Raw genomic sequence first — 18,354 nt, 5'->3', positions numbered from 1 at the left:
TAGGTTAGTTTAAGACATCGACAACGAAGATGAATATTCATGGCTATAATGTCTTGCTGTACATATGGTAGGATCAGCTATCTAGTGAATTGCTTATATTCAATTAAACTGTTACTGCAGATGTCTACCGATATCAATTAAACATATTAAGCGACGTATTGTTGCAAAAAAAACAGCCATAACAAGTAACACACCCCGTCACCCTCTTCAGTAATACAGGAAGGATATACTGTTGCAGGTCGAGAGGGAAGTAATGCCCAGAATACTCATCAAAGATAACGACTTCTGATTACAACTTATTTAGATTGATGAAACAAAGCTTGGTTGGCATACTGATTTCAAAATGTTAAAGAAGTGCGAAAGTGGATCGCAATGTTGTTGTTGAAGTCCATATTGTCCAATCCATGTTGCCAGAAAGATGGGTAAAACTTGATATGATATGACATAAAATGATATAACATATGTTATTTAATATATATTTAATAATTAAACTTATAGATATTTATAATTAATAGACTAGATTTTTTCTTTAGAGAATTCTTAGTATTTACAAAAAAATAGAACACCAAATAAAATAAATATATTGAGTAAATGTTATCTCTAATAGCATTTATTTATATACTTAACCGATAATATATTTAAATATTTTGCCTAGATTTGAATAATCATTCCACTTGTTCACTTGTTCACGTCTGTTTTCAAAGTGACATTGTCAGATCGGAACAAATAATAATCGATAGATATAATGTTTCGTCAATTCGGTGAATTGACTGAAATTAGATTTCTCCTTTAGGCGTTAGAAGTACTGCTATTTTCACAGCATATACTTTCATTTGTATATTGAATCACTGTCACTATAGCACATATATATATATATATATATATATATATATATATATATATATATATATATATATATATAATTCTAGCTAATTGGAAACAGTATAAATTTGCCACATTCGTCATCTCATTTGACCGATATGTCATTGAATTTATAAGTTGTTATATATATAAGTTCCTATATCTTCAAGTATTTGGTTTATTTAAAACTGTAGCAAACACTTACCTGGTACTTTTTTTAGTTTCGACATTTTTTGACTGTTTACTTATATAAACTTAGAATATCAGCCGTGGTGTGATAAAGTAAATATACTGGAAAATAAGTGAAGGTACTACAACATGAATAGGAAAAAAATATTGCTAGATTTTAATTTTTGAATCGAACGTATAATGTATTATAAGAAAGCTAACCATTCTAAAGATTGTTAATATACGGTATACCAAAATGTACTCTAGATTTGAGTTTACTAGGAAACATATATATTTTTAACCATTTTATATAAATATTGAATTTTGTAAATAGAGCACTTTTCCCATCCATCTTTTCCCAGGTAGTTGGTTGAGAGTCTCGTTTTAAATAATCCGAGAAAAGAAATCAAGTGATTAAATCACATGTCATTTAGATGACCAATTCTGTTCACAAACAAGATAATACACAGCCAGGAATTGCTTTATGCGATTATAGAATTATTTTACTGGCTTTATAAAATAGGCCAACCTCTTGTTGAGCACAGCAAGCGAAGTAAGATCCAATGATGCCCTCTGTTGGAAGTTCATGCCAGACAGTGCCAGTGACACGCTGTCGATGCATTTGTTTTTCGATTTGATTTTATTATATTTACATTGAACTTTTCCACTAGATACTAGATAGGTAAAGTTCTTGGCACGTTTTTTTAAGTAGTGGTATCCCCCGAAGGCCTAATTCACCTAACTAACAATTGTATATTTGAGTAATGTGTTTTACTTTCATTAGAGAGCATATTTACCTTTTACACTTCTTGTTTCCTTCGATGCAATGTTTTCTTGTAAAGTCATTTTGACATCATTGTATTTCTCCTTAATTGTGTTGTGTTACTACCTGTATATATCCTTTTTGATAAAACTAGATTTAATCACTGCATTTTCCTTAATGCATTTGCCATATCTGCAATACAATTAGTATTATTTCTCTCCTCATACATTTTAACCAAACATTCATGTATATTCTAAACAATAACACATATTCTTATCAAGCTATCACACTCTATATTACAATTTCCTACAGTTAAAGTCTATTACTTATATACTGACCTTTAGTTGTTTCCTCTTTCATCACCCTGTCTTAGTCAGCATTAAATCATAAACCAACAGTCATAAAGTTTTATTCGATCACTGTCACTTTCAGAACCACTACTCAAGTGAATACCTAAACTGTTTATTTCCAATTTATCACAAACTTGCTCATGATTCCATCATTTGTTAATTTATTGTTCAATGTGTCTAGACGAACTCATCCAAACGTCTCAAAAAGGTGTTATTGTCGACAATGCTTATTTCCTTAAATCCAGGAAGTTCTGCATATGTTTCGATTGAAAAAAAACTACTTGCTGTTTTTATACATTTCGTATATTTGATGTCTGATACAGTTAACATCAAGCTGAGCTTGATTCGTCACCCGTTTGGCATAAAGATGGTTTCTTTTTGGCGAATTTAATGTTATATCGTTTTTTATTTTTTAGATATTTTAGTGACCATATCCGTACTAATTATTCAGTGCAGCGCAGGTTTGTAACCCGTAATTATAAGATTTTGAAGAATTTTGCAGATGTTTGACAATCGGACGACTTTTGCAGACTAATTCGGTTAAATGTCGAACTTGTCAAACAGCATTCTATCTCTTTTTAAATATAATAAAATAACAAGGGAAATATTGTCGAACGAATTTACTTTTGAGTGTTGACAGTCACATATTAATGACGTGGTTTCACTACTGATTTGAATAGATCATAAACGGGTAAATTTGTGTGTACAAACCCTTATGTGTAAATGGGTAAATGAAAATTTCATTGATTGCAGCAAAAGCAAACAAGCCAGTTCTGACACTGGTGATTACTTAAGAACTGTATCACCATAAACACCACGAAACTTATGATGATTTGAAGCCGAAAAAAATGTAGCACCTAATTTAGAATTTTAGCCTCATATTTTTCATGTCTCGGATCTGGACCGGAAAGAACCGAATTTTAGACTTAATCGTAATATTTTTCGATTTTCTCATCTGGTGCTTGTATATATTGATATTGATATATATTGATATTTAAAAAAAAATTAAATATTTAAAAAATATTTTAATTATATTATTTTTATAATAATAATTATTTATTACTTATTGTTATATATTTATTTTTTTGAGGGTTTGTCTACTATTTAACGTGGACTCCTAACCATGGCCCTCGGCAATTAAGCTTACCGACTGGCAAGTGACCAACCTAGAAATCACCCCAGAAGACATCTGGTCTTACCCAGCCTGGTGAATGGCATGACTGGGATCATTTTCCTTGTCGGATTTTGCACTCTTCGACAAGCACAGTCGGTTAATAAAAATATGCATATACCTGTCTAAAAAATGTCGACCAAAGATTCAACAACAACGAATTCAGCAGCCATAGTTTATGCATCTATATATTACCGAATCCAAACATTTAACTCCTGCACTTTCTATATCCGAGTGTCGTCGATTTAAAATAACTGGTGGTCCGTTAGTTGTCTATTCGTTTTTTTTTTGTGATTTGTCTCCACAATGCAAACTATATTAAAAATACTCAAAGCCCCAAAATGTGTATCAACAAATATCAGCAGTAAAGGAATGAACTCCGTGGATATTACGATAAAAGTTTTCTGAATCGATGTATATTGAAAATATTATTCTTTTTTAACTGAAGATTATTGCTTTTGCGTATTTTATTGACGCTTTTGCAACACCATGACCTTTGTTGAGATAATTTGCCGTTTTTCATGTTATAAATTAACAAGCTAAGGATTATTATATCCGTTAATATTTATTTATCTCAACGTTTAATAGATAGCAAAATGTTAAAATGTATTAAGCAGTCTTATTAAATTACCTATTCTTTATTCTATTATCAATTAAAATATTATTAAAATGGCACCTCTGACGTACATTATAGTACACCAATTCATTACTCACTACGTTCAAAACAAAAAACTTGGAAAACCAAAATACCCTCTTTTAAAACAGTGGCACCCGATTAAGTTCAGCCACAATACCCGTAATTTTGGTTGGCTTTGCCATACTTATCACGCACAAAAATTGTATAGTACCGTTTTTAGATAATGACGATTCTACGGTAAATGTTAGGTTTTTTGATAAATTCGCAGAAATGAAACGGAAATATCCGGAAACGGATATGAAAACATTTGTTTATAGTCGTAATAAAATATTTTTAACAAAAAAAATTAACCGACTTCAGAAAATAAATAAGAAACTCACTAAAAGGTAAAAAATAATCAAGCTTAGATTTTTATCACAAAAGTATAAATTCGAAATTCGTTTCGAAATGGAAAAGTTGGGTTCACACCACTTCTTAGTCTTTTGTATTGATTTAGGATTCTAGTGGTACACTCAAGTCTCATACATACTGTTCAAACACTGTTTTCAAACATTGTTCCCTTGTTAGTGAACGGGGTTCCTATTGCGCACACAGCTTGTTGTGCTTATAAAATACTTATATTATTCCTGATTCAATTAAAGATGGAATTAAAATGAAGTTGAAAAAAAGAAAAGTTGTAATAAAATAAAAAGACAACAAGTTATTGAATACGAAATTCAATTTTATTTTTTACAATTTAAATAGTACATTTTGATAAATGACTCAAATAAAAATAATGTTGTTCATAGATAAAAATACAAATAGTTTATCGATATTTTAGTTTTTTAGAAATTAAAAAGTAACATTTTTATACCTATTTTAATGTGAAATTAATAAATATTTGAAAAATCTGAGAACACTTCATCCATAGCATGAGTCAAATATATTTATAAAATAAACAAACCCTTATTTACAATCATTTTTTTATTTGCAATTTAGCATGTGTATGTAATTCTAGAAAAAAAGTTGAATGGTACCAAGTACAGCGTGTTCGTAATTTTATGTTTTACAATAAATTCAGTAGGGTTACAGCATTATTTCATTAAAATGTAATATTTTGATTACATTTTATAATAATAACCATAATATTCTGAACCCACTATAGTCGAATGCTTCACTTGTATTTGGTTAAGAACTAATTAACTAGAACAAGTACTATTGATTAAAAACAAAACATATACAATAATCATCAATAAAAGTGCACCAAGATATAATTATTTTTACAACTTTTTACTGCTCTATACGAACCTATTTTTTTAAATACTGTTTAGTGTTTAGTATCACAATATATTAATAAATTTGCTGCACACGAATTTTCAATGATTTTGTCGTGCACTCTAAAACCTAATTCACTTGTATAACAATTTTCTAACAACTTTTAGCCTTTTATATTTATTAAAACTAGGTTGAATCACAATATCAATTCCTAAGATACACTTATAGTGAATGTCACACTGGATTTTGACTAATTTCGTCTAAATTCTTTTTCATTTCTTCTAATTTTTTCATATCACTAATGGACGAATTACATTTATCTACGACTAGTGAGTGATAAAAATTGGCTGCGAATAATACAAAAACAATGAGTACTGGTATGACAATAATAGTGGCTGCAACTGCTGCTGTAAAACTGTAGTCCCAGAACTTGACCCAACATAGGATAGCTACTTCTACCATAAATAGAAACAGCCCTGTAAATAAATTAAATTAGTTGAATTATGTCATGATAATTGTGTTATTAACTTAAATCTTATTATATTAATTTCAAATTGGGTGGCAAAAGAAGACGTCCACGATACGAGCTGATTTGGGGGATAATAGTTCCACAAGATGGCGTATTTTGTGAAAATATGAAAGACATATATTAGGTGCTTGCATGTGTTGTATTCTTTTTTTCTAGCGAGGCATTTATTGAGAAATAGTGAATACAACGTCAAAATATACAAATATTTTACATCATTTTCTATAGCTTTTTCCCATATTTCTGGCGGCATGGCGATGTTGTGTCGAAAGAATGATGTTGGTTTGTCAGCCATCAAATAATTAATCCATATTTATACTTCATCAGTATTTCGAAACGTAAACGTAAAAAAGTAATTTGTGGCCGAGAATTATCAAGCAAGAATATTATTTTGCGTTTATCACTCGCTATTGCTAGTCTTTTTTGCAAGAGTACGTCCTTGAATGTATTCGATTGACCGCATATCTCTACAGGATGATTATATGTTTCCGAATATTTCGCTTCGTTGTCTATGTGGATGACTCTCCTGAACTGTTTACAATTAGAATTGTCGTAATAGATCCGAGTTTCGACGCCAGTTACAAAACACTACAGAAAAATCTTGTTTTCGCCTGGCAAGCAATAAAACCGCGGTTTGTTTGTTGGTTGTTTTTGTTGACATGACATGACATCAAAATGACCACTTTCCATCAGTTTCTAAAAATGTTTAATGATCTCCAGCTGTATATTTACTCAATCAAATTAAATTAAAAAAATAATCAATGTCGTAAATTAAATTTGTAATGTCCCATAATTAATGTAAATAATAATGCACTGAATAATTCAATAATACTAAATGGAAAACTGTTTTATAAAGAGATGTGTCAAAACCAATTGAATTTAACAGTTAGGGTAGGTTGTCTGCATAATTTGATCAATAGATATTGCTGATCAGAAACAAGCAAGCACCTAATTTAAATAAAATAGTTATTAAAGCTACTAGATCATGTATTTCATCATTGAAAATAACATTATTAATTAAATGTAGAGCCTTTGAATCAATTCAGATTGCAAGCAACGTATTAGAAATGTAATAAAATAGTTTTAGTAAGAAAAACATTCTAAACAAGCTCTCATACTTCATCGAAGTATATTTTATAATGGTTTTATATTTGAATCAAATTACAAACTTCGAATACATATAACATATGTAAAATATGCGAATTTTCAACAAATTATATTCTATTTGATAGTTCATTATTTTCAGATAGCACATAATAAAAAGTTAATGTTGATATCAGCATTGGCATGAATATAACATAGTTAAAAAGTCGTAAGTCACATCATTTATATAAACGTTAAATAGTATGCCAAATAGCAGTTTGCAAATTAATAATCAGTAAGTATATAGAAATGTGGGTTAGAATGGATTTTGACTAATTAGATTTTTTTTGTATTAATGTCTCATTTTATTTAAACAGTTTTAACAGTAATGGAAACTTCTTACTATTTATTTATCATATTTTTTTGTCAATTAAACTCAACAAGCAAATGTATTTCTGAATACATATAAAGTATATATTATTAAAATATGTTATAAAATAGGACATTTATTTCAGAAAGAATAAACACCTATTTAATATACCATCTTACCTAGAATCGTTGAAAAGGCCCATGCTAATTCAATAAAGCCACGCATCCTTTCGTGGGGACTTTCAGTTATCAGTTCGCAGATTTCTAATTTCGCTATTGATTCGATATTAGGGAGGATGTATGTCGATATCATTAACGCGAAAATGTGAAGTGCGACTAGAACGGTTGTACACACTGCGAACATAACGAACAACCATTCAGGAACATTGGTTGGTGTGTTAATTTGTAATTCCACCTAGAAATATACAAAAATGTTAATAAGGCCTTCAGTTCTGGGTAATAACCGCATCTTATAGATTTTATATATTTACAATTACTGTGTTTTTCTGTGAAATATTATTTATGGAATCATTTTCCAGGAATTTCTTTTATTGTGTAAGTAAAAATAACATCACTATTGACCACTTAATACTCAAGCAAGATCATTTAAACATCATCAATTTATAAAAAATTAATTTAATATCTGAAAAAATAAGTCGATTAAAAATAAAATATATGCCAAACTTGAAAATGTACTTTTTAATAATTGTATATAATTATATAACGTTTAATTAAAGATTGTTATAATTATAGATAAATCTGACATTGATACGCAAAGTATCTATATGAAACCCCCATGTTTGATATCTATACGTTATTGATAAAATACAAGTTTAGTTGATTTTTATTTTTCTAGCAAGGCCTCCCCTTATAACAAAATTTAAACATAATCTAACCTACCCCCTCCCACCCAAATAGACTTCGAGGTTCAGGAGAGATGTCTAGACATTTACCGTTCAATAATATGATTATATCTGATTTTATCATAACATTTTTAAATAAAGGTTTCATTCCAAGGAAATCATAAAGCTGTTCACTTTAATTAATTCAATTAACTGGAATCCTATTACTTATCAAGAAAAAAAGACAGGATTGGCAATCGTTTCGCAGTTACTCGAAGTATTCTTTGATATCGTTGAATGTAAATTGAAGGTGCTTAAAGACCGCTGCCTCAAACTATTACAATTAAGAAACATTTATAGTTTGAAAAACTCAACTAACATAAACATCGTAGTTCAAAAGTGAAGTGAAGTTGCTTTGAACTACCGGCCTATAAATTAATTTTATAGGATTTTTCTAACAGATGCTGTTACTCTGTATTAAATCGCATCGGGTACATTTATAACCAACTTCATGTTGAAGCTTCACTGCCATGCTTCACCTTTCAGTATCATTTCATTCATTTCAAGTGTGAACAATGTTTTTCAGTGCGCTGAAAATTTCTGAATTTGTACCTCCAATTTTCTTTGTTCTTGACCACAAATTGAAAAAGAAGATGGCTGATGGTTCTAGAATGATGTATGAAGCTTATGACAACCATGCTCACAAAACCAAACAAAAACAAAGCATAAACGAAAATGCATTACTCGAGAAAACCAACAATGAGGATCGATATCGACTGCAATTAGCATGTTACAAAATCGATGAAAACATACTTTGAAACATTGAAATGGGAAGTGCCACGCCAGCCGCCGTATTCTTCAGACTTTATTCCTCCTAATTACTACTTGTTCCGACATATAAATTGTGGCATATCTGGCCAGCGCTTTGCTTCTTATAAATATGCCAAAAATGAGTTGATTTGTGGATAGCCTCAAAAGATACATCGTTGTTTTAAGACGGCATCCGTAACATGATTACGTTATACAATTTTTATGTGGGTTACCATTTAATTGTTTGGTTCATTATCACCATATTGGCAAAAGTTACAGATCGTGCATCAAAACGTTTTAACTCGTATATGGCTAAAAATATATATTTCAAAATTAAAAACTAAATATGCCAACCACAAAATATTAACACCATGATATAAGTTAAAACATTTTGACTTTGAGTTACTTATGGTAATATAAAATTATTTTCTATTATGCCGAAACAATAACTTGTTTAATACATTTTGCATTCCATGAGTTTTATTTTCCTATATGTGATACAATTTTTAATAAGCTATGGGGGGCGATACACTGTGTTCGCTATATTTAGCAAATCTTGACTATTCTGACGTCTGCGATAATTTCATTAAACGATGGTAGTTCTCCTAACTTGAAAGTCCTATTGGAAATTGATTGAATGATATTTTGGCATGACCCTTGATGTTAAACTCAGGTGGAAGGCATATGCTAAGAAAAAATGTAAAGAACTTAAGCTGAAGTACAAAAAAATGTACTGGTTACTGAGTACACATTAAGCCCTCTCAGTATATAATAAGCTTTTAATTTACCAAAAAGTCTTGAAACCGGAGTATGGTGTTCAACCCTAGGTTCGTACCAGTCAAAGTAATAGAAAAATTACAAAAAAGGTACTGCTCGGTATTGCTGATGCTTCATGGTGCATTCGTAATGACAATCTGCATTAGGACCTGAAGGTAATGATACATGAACAGAGGCTTTATCACCAATGATAAGGTTCTTTAGCTCCAAAATAATGATGAGTGAGTCAAAAGATTAAAAAAAGTAAAACCATTTGACCAGAACTAGTGAAGTTATTAGCAAAACTCACTGAACATTAAAAATAGAGACATAGATCTTAAGCCCAGTGTTTATCGTGAAATAAGTACTTACTACGTACTACGTAATGCTCAAACCGTAGCAAATTAGGATAAAAACAAGTTGCTAATTCGTGTTAATATACTAGAGAGTTATCATAAATAATAATAAAAAACTCGTGTTCTCATTATGTATAGTTCTTTGGAAATATGTTTTAGGTCTGCACTTGCACCAAAACCAACTAACAACTTCCATAAACACCACAGTATCTTAATTTCTGTTATTAATAATTTTTTGGTATAATTTTTTTCATTAAATCATACATCATCTTTACTAGATTTTGCTTTTCTTTTTTAGAACTACGTTTAACTAAACTACCAAATAAAGAACATATAGAATTATATTAAAAATATATTATATGAAAACTGCAAAAGAGATTTGTGTATGAGAATGTTTCATTCGATATAGTTGCCTAAATTTGAAGCGTTTGGTCCAAGTATTGTTTGGATTTGTTTAAACGCAATAAAAACAATTATTGTCCCGATTTGTGTTATTATGTAATAATGAGCGTTAAAATAAATAAATACAGGGATTCATAGTGGATATCAAAACAGTAGTCAAAAACCACAATATAAACTCCGCCCAATAAAGAGAATACAATTAAATATGAATAGAAAAACATTATTGGGTGCTATCAAATTATTTTCATCGTTTTTTCAAGGCGGTCCTATTATTATTTATTTTTTACACAAAATTATATTAATTATTTATTAAATTATTTTACACAAGTATTATAAATCTCGACAAGGGTAAATGCAACGTAAAATCTCTTTAGTTGGGTTAGCGACGAACAAATTGGCAGCTTGAAGTAATTAACGGTTGAAAATTTTAGCGTCCCATTTATTAACTCGATAGTCAATTCTAGTGTCGTAAGTTAGATTGGAGCCAGGGTAACGAGTTGATTATCTCTATAACCAACTCAAAGTTGTACGATTGCTAAAATAACCTTTTCATGTAATTGCATTCGTTAAAGCAACAATACAATGTCTAGTCTAGTCTTAATGAATCTGAACGACTTTACCGATATCATTTATCTTTTTTTTAAGTTTTCTAATACTCTGTAGAAGGTTCTTAGGGAGAAAGAAAATATAATATTTGAGAAAACTTAACGAGTATTTAAACTTCGCGCGTTTGATAGTTCGACAGTGGCAGTTTGACAAATATCGTTTAACACCTGTATCGATCGGCATGTATCATTCAAAATATTTATTTATTAGTGTATAGTCCATTCAGTTTGAACGTTTATTCAGTTTTGAGTTGGTTGAGTGAATTTTTTACTAATCGCAGTTTGTTCACCGCAATTATGCCTTGTATTAAAAGTTTAATATAAAATCGATTTTTAGTATGTTTTAATAGACTAACACGTGGTATTCATGGTTATACAGAAACATTAAAGGAGTCAATTTTTATTTTTGTATTTATTTTCAATTTGAATGTGGTTCTTCAAAATGTCACCAATTAGACGTATCAAGTTAGGTCGCGAAGCGCGAAATAAAGTTGAACGGAATTGATGGAATCGAAATGAATAGTGCAGAAATGTTGCATTTAGTCCTCATTCAATTATAACCCAGCAATCGATTTCAGTTCACAGAAATTCGTGGCTATTTGACCATTTAACGTTGTGAGTTTACATTTAAAGGCATCTAAGCTAAAATATTGAAATTATTAAAGTTAATTTATTAAAAAGGCCCCGGGATTTTATTGCACAGTGGCGTCAACAAGTGAAATTGGCGCTATCGGTTCAGTCACTAGAGCTACTGCATTCATTGGTTTCCGGAAACTGCTTTTTTTATTAATTCTATATTAAAAACTGTTGATTTCGTAGAACAATTATTAATTTATTCTTATTATTATCATTATTATTTATCACCTATTATTATTGTTGGCCATCCAATTGCAAACCTTCCAAGAAGTAGTTATAATACCTGATGAAGTAAGTGGCAGTGCAATTACATTTTGCGATGGAATTGTTGATATACAAATTCCATTTTTCGAAGGAATTATTGATATTAAAAATGTTTTTCGAGTTACACCAGGGGCATCTAAGAAACAAATTTCTCCCGTTCCATTATTCACTGCCTTCATGAACGTATCATGGCCATATTTTTATGATTTAAAAGAGGAACGTTTCTTAAAGCGGTTTCTCTGAAGGCCTCGGAAACGTATTGGGTTTCGCGTCTTAACTCTTAATTAAATGCTTTGTGCATTGGATGTTGTCATTCCTAATTATATTATTGTAAGTCGTTAGTCATCAGCGCGGCATCAAATCTAGCATAAAACACGCATTAGCATGTGTAGCCCTTCCGATAAAACAGCCGTCATAGATGACGTCGAATATACTGTCAAATGCATTTTGTAAAAATGTAAAATTGTTTTAAACTCGGGGATTTTCCCTTCTCATTTTACGCTAGTTAAAAAGAGAGAGAATTCTGTATGATGCGTCTAATCGAATCAGTCTATAAAATTCGATTTATGTTGGTAGGGGTCGACCCTATTGTCAGATCTACAAAATTCTTCAAATCATTAGGGATAATAATTAGGTTACACATCGGCAAACATTATAAACCAAAATTTCTAAGTTAATGCTGCAATATTTCGAGGTGCTAACGTTATATATTTTAATGACTTGCATTAGCTGTTTTACTAGACAACAGATTTTAGATAGACTATATATGTAATCAATATAAAATTTGTGTAGTTGAAAACGGGCATTAAACGATCGTTTAGAGGGAAGAGTTTAGTGTGTTGCCAAATTTTTTTAGGTTTAGGTTAGGTTAATAATAACCGTTTTAGAAAATGCTTTTTGCCACAAGTCAATTGAAATTAGATTATGTACAGTATTTGACATATCTAGCCTCTACCAGACTTATGAAGCTCTTAGCAATAGCTATAGCTGAGATGTGTTCGTGAGTCTGCCTTTTCTCGAAAGTGTCTAAAGTAATGGGACTATCACAACCATCAAAATCATTCACCAGTTTTTACTTCATTGTATTGATACTCTTTAAGGGAACATGATGAACAGATGTATTCATCTGTCCTAAGTGGAAATTATAGACTATCAAAAGTATGAACATAAATAAGATCCACAGACTATTAGTACTAGAGCACTGTAAGAAACGATACAATATAATACAGTTACACAATACTGAATTTTTATCTTACTATTTTTTTTTTCAATATCAATTGCTGAGTTATTGACACTTTTTAACCCATCTCAGCTGTTGATGTACTATATAAAATATGTTATATTTTATATAACATATATTTATATATAAATATGTTTATATGTTAAACAAAACTTGTGGTTTTAGTTAACATTACTGTGCTTATCTGTGTTTAAAACTAGATTGTTTAAAGTTGTTTTTGTGGTCGATGCTCGTTTGTAATAGTTCTTAAAAATTTAAAGAAACAAAAACCAACTGAACTCTATATCACAATCTTTGTAGTTATTATCGTACAAATACGGTTTGTATATTGTTTCATTATCATTTGATATTGATCACTTCAATATCAAAATCACACAAATCTAAAGCAAACGTTTCATTAATTAATTATCTAACATTTAATTTTTCAAAACTATTTCTGTTTATTTCTTTATATTTATTACTAGGTGCTTACATGTATTCTGATCATTATTTGACCTTAAAAATACATTTATTGAGAAAAATGGATTAATATATATATATATATATATATATATATATATATATATATATATTATTCGAAGATATATTAATCAAAATAGTTTCCATCATTTTCTTTTTTTTTTTAATACTTGTTTTAAAGTTAAAGAACAATGTTGAATGGTAATGAACAATTTCGCGGACATTTAGTGAACATTTCATTTAGTGGTCAATGTAGATGGGCAACCTGGATTTACCCAGAACTTTTTACGCTAAGGGTTGTTGTAGTAGATCCACTTTCATCGCCAATTACAATACGTCGCAGAAAACTGTTATTTTTGCCTGGCAAGTAAAGAAACTCCGATGTTGAAACAGTTCGAACTGGCCTTTTCAGACGATCCGTGTGGTAGCCATTTTAAATTTTTTTCCAGTTTACCAATAGATTACTACGCTGTCTGAAGGAGTTTGAGCTGGGGTTTCATCCAATAAATTTGGCAATTTATTGTCTTCGAGCTCTACATTTCTCCAGGCTTTTCTATATAATTGATGTCAAAATCGTCACAAATTGTTGAAACCAAAACCAACAATTGAAACAGAATGGACTACAATCACAATAAATTTCTAAAAGTATTGATGAGCTTCGATAGCAGTGTTCTTCAAATTAAACAACATAACTTTATCGTCGAAGTGTCGAAAATGCAATTTGGATCATTTCATGATTAGAGTCTGTCATTGAATAATTCAATAATACAAAATAGAAAACTGTTATTTTATGTTGATAAATCTCAAAATTGTCTAATTTAACAATTAGGTTAGGCTGTTTAATAGTTGTTTCCATTCATACTTTGTATTTTCATCAATAGATATCGTTGATCAAAATACATGCAGCACTAATATATGTTAAGTAAATATTACACTTTATTATTCATAAATATATTAATCTATTTTATAAATACACGGAAAAAAATGCTTACCATTGCTATCATTGCAAAACCAGATAATAATTCTGACGTTGTGGCGGTAGCCTTAAGTTTAGCTCTTGATTTGTGCAACCGTCTCCATGACAATCCTTCCGGTGTGTTTGATATAATTTTGGCGCCATTCTTTCCAGTTTCTACATCATAACATTTACAGCAACATTTAGAACTACTTGTGCTCTCATCATCTTGTAGTAATTTTAACTATAAATATAAATAAACATTAATAATTGCCAATATTGTATTATTATATGCTATAATTATATTAATATACGTAAATATTCGCTTTATTATATTAATTATGTTAATTGTAAAGATAATTTTCTTTGAGATAGCAGACCATCAGTCCTAAATCTTATCCAAAAAAAGATTTTGTGAACAAAATCAGTTTGCTCAGTTATTGATATTTTCAAATATTATTCAAGTTTTACACTATTTTTGAATTGATACTGTCGAAGTGTTACGTCTTTAAAAAACAAAGATATCACTTTTCAATATACAGATAATTAGTAGCTTAGTTAATCACAGTTAAAATATAGCACCACCAGGTGGCAATACAAACTTTTATAATAAATATTCGAGGTATTAAGACTAAGTACAAATTATTTTGTTCGTTTTGTTTTTATCAAAAATAAATTAATGAATGAAAATAATTCATCTCTCTAGAACTATTAATCTGCGTTTTTGTACACTGTCAATATATTGCTGTGTTTCTTGTCTTAAATTCTAACTCTTAGTCTGACTCCCTTATCTAAAAAATATTCTTTTGAAATTTATAACAACTTATCTAGTTAAGAACTATGACTTCAGTCAACCCCACGTCTATGCTATACTCTATGCCTCTAGAAATAATCTATAATAATAAACTACAGATTTTTCAAAATAAAGATATTTCGATCAAATCGTTAATATTTCAAGGATATATGGTTAATAGAATCTTGCTATAAGGGGTTTTACATCAAACCCTTCTAACATGAATTATTCATGACTTAGTATGTATTAGTGACGTCTTCTTTTGTCAAACAGTAGAAACATAGTATATGTTAACATCACGTAGCACAAAACAGAATGAGTTGAAGAAAGTTTATGTGCTTAAACAAATATATACTTTAGAAATAGTTGAGTTTAATTTGAACGATTTGCAATTTTAATTTTCCATTTTGATGACAGTTGCAAAGAAAGACATTGAGACCAAAAAAAGTTCAAATACAACGATTCAAAGACTTGATGGGCGTACAGTCACCTCAATCTCTTAAAGAATAAAGAACACCACAAAATTCATTAGTTGAAGCCATCGAACCTGGTGAGTGATTCACATCGACACCAAAGCGAAATATTCATGATCAGAAGGTGTTTCTGTGCATATGGTAGCATCAGCAAGGCATATATAGTGTATTACGAGGTGCTAAAACTGAATGAAGATGTCTGTCAGCGTCCATTGAACAAATTGAAATACATATTGTTTCATAAATATCCAGCAATAGCCAGTAACAGACCCAAAGTCCTTCTCTTGCATGACAACTAACCTACACGTTGGAGCAATTGTGAGAGATACACTGTTGCTGCTCAAAGGGGAAGTTCAAACCACACTCTGTACATTCACTAGACATAGCGTCCCGTCTAATTATATTCAGGTCGACGAAGAATGGCTTTGCTGGTACACGGTTTCGAAATGCGAAAATGAATCGATGATGGCAGCTATATAGCCAATCTAACATCGTTCTTTAAACACGATGCTGACAGAAAGATGGAAGAGTTGTAGAAAATAATGGAAAAAAATTTTGTAAATACATATATTGTATCAATTGTTCTCAATAAACTCTTCTTTAAAGTGAAAAACTGATCAGAATATATGCAACGGTAATTAAAGTAGATTTTCTAGCACAAAAATATTCACAGAATAGTCACAGAATCCACAGAAATGTCGTAAATAGGTTTTAGAAAATATATAAAATGTTATTTTATTAATTATTTATTTATTATTGAAAAAGCAAAATATTATCGCATAACACCAACATCTAAAAGCCACAAACCATTAAAATCATTCGCATTCAGATTTTCTTACAATAACGATCAACAAAACCAGAAAGATAATTGTCTTCTATTTTTTTGTAAGCCACGAATACGTCGTTATTTTTCTTTTTAATAAATGCAGTTTGGTTATACCACTGTAAACACTTACATCATTAACGTGAATAACACACTAATACCAAAACAAAATATTAATTAACCCACAAATTACAATTGTTTTATATACGAGCGTGATCATTGCATAAGAAAACTACAAATTTTATGCTTTGTTTTCAAATTTATCAAATTATATAACTTAGTATGTATAAACATTCTTATCCGTCGTCAACTATAATCAATTTGCGATGGAAATAATTATTTTTCATTTGAGACCCCATTCATAATAAAATTTATACTGAATTTTCGCAAATAAATTAATATGAGGTCAATGAAAAGTAAGCTACTTGAAAATTTCACAAAACCCATGCAAATAATTATAAATAATATAAAACTTATTTTGTATTTTAGGGACTGAGAGCAACAATATTAATTATTTATGAGAAAGTTTTTATTATTTTGTTTATTATTGCATTCAAATACTAATTGAGACAGTATTGAAATACTGACATTATGATACCTCTTTTGCTTCTTTAAGTGTGGAAAATTGTTTCAAGTGTTAATTTTCTTCTGGTCTTCAAAGGATATCTGTTCTTCAGGGCAATACAGCTGGTCACAGAGGAGAAAACTTTAACGGAGGTATATATGTTTTATAACGCGACTGATATGGCCCTAGTTGTTCGAAAAAAAAGGTATATTTAGCCTGACAGCAATGTGTGATAAGTGAAATGTTTTTGTAAGGAATCTGAAGGATTTTGTATATACGAAAATAAGATTTGATCGCTGGTATGGTTTGGTATTTATGCAGTCGATTTAGTATGTTATCACTTCTTGCCTTAAAATAAAGTAATTATTAAAATTAATTAAAAATCCTACGCTTCTTTTGAATACATCTCTTTTAAAATTTTAATGATATTAATGACATATTAAAAAATAGGTTGACATTAGATTGGCAGTCGTTCACACTTACTCGAAGCTTTTCTTGGAATAGTTTAATGAAGCTCACAGTTCGAGCTATACGATCGTCAAAGATTGATTAAAGGCCTTTATCACCTTTCGCACCTATACACAATCACTAGGGCCATGAACTATGAGATTTGACTATGAGATCCATATTTATAATATGTAATAATTTTACTATTGTACGAGAACAGTTTGATAAAGCAGTAACTTTTTGAATTTTCTTCACGGTAGCTGTAAAGGATGCAGTGATGTGCAGTCCTCAAATTTCATCTATTAATAGACTGCTGTGAGATTTTGAGCAAACTACGTCTTTTAATTTATGTTTAACAGGCATTAACAACAGACCTCTTGAATTTTAATTAAAGTGGTAAAACCATCAGGGAGACCAACGAAAGGGTTGATAAATGCTATGAAGCCACTGCACCATCAATTTCATTGTTTAAGAAGTAACATAGTTTACTCAGCTCGATTGGAGTGGCTAAGGTTAGGCATCTCAAATTAGCGAGTATTTGTTTCTACATTTTTTTGGAATGCACACGTTATCAGTCGTATTGGTTATCTTGAAAATGATAAAACAATCACTGGCAAATATTATTCACAGCCAAACTACAACCATTTGACAAAGAGAAGAACGTTGTTCCATCAAAACAATGCACGAATGGATAGTAGTCATCATGATAATAATCTATACCTTTGGCTACGAATAGTTATCCCATT

At 30.1% G+C, this 18,354-nt stretch overlaps 2 protein-coding genes across 7 annotated transcripts in view; one reads left to right on the top strand and one right to left on the bottom strand.

Annotated features, from left to right (window-relative positions):
* Positions 1 to 18,354, top strand: part of LOC143193281 (methyl-CpG-binding domain protein 4) — a 56,278-nt gene that overhangs the window by 6,270 nt on the left and 31,654 nt on the right. The window lies entirely within an intron of this gene.
* The window catches only part of LOC143193282 (calcium release-activated calcium channel protein 1), an 86,531-nt gene continuing 73,465 nt past the window's right edge, over positions 5,289 to 18,354 (bottom strand). For 2 of the 4 annotated variants that reach the window (XM_076399395.1, XM_076399394.1), the window contains 3 exons: positions 14,545 to 14,751; positions 7,363 to 7,597; positions 5,291 to 5,680 (listed from right to left, as the gene is read on the bottom strand). In XM_076399395.1, coding sequence (XP_076255510.1) covers positions 5,439 to 5,680; positions 7,363 to 7,597; positions 14,545 to 14,751 — 684 coding nt within the window. In that variant the 3' untranslated portion in view covers positions 5,291 to 5,438. Of the gene's footprint in view, positions 5,681 to 7,362; positions 7,598 to 14,544; positions 14,752 to 18,354 lie in introns of all 4 variants that reach the window. The other 2 variants (XM_076399396.1, XM_076399398.1) reach the window with 2 other exon arrangements.

The sequence above is a fragment of the Rhynchophorus ferrugineus genome, unplaced genomic scaffold (assembly GCF_030347505.1).
Source record: "Rhynchophorus ferrugineus isolate W39M unplaced genomic scaffold, kcgeb_rfMv2 rfM3, whole genome shotgun sequence".
NCBI lineage: Eukaryota > Metazoa > Arthropoda > Insecta > Coleoptera > Curculionidae > Rhynchophorus > Rhynchophorus ferrugineus.
Note: the sequence above shows the minus strand (reverse complement) of the source record. Positions and strands in the feature narration are given on the sequence as shown.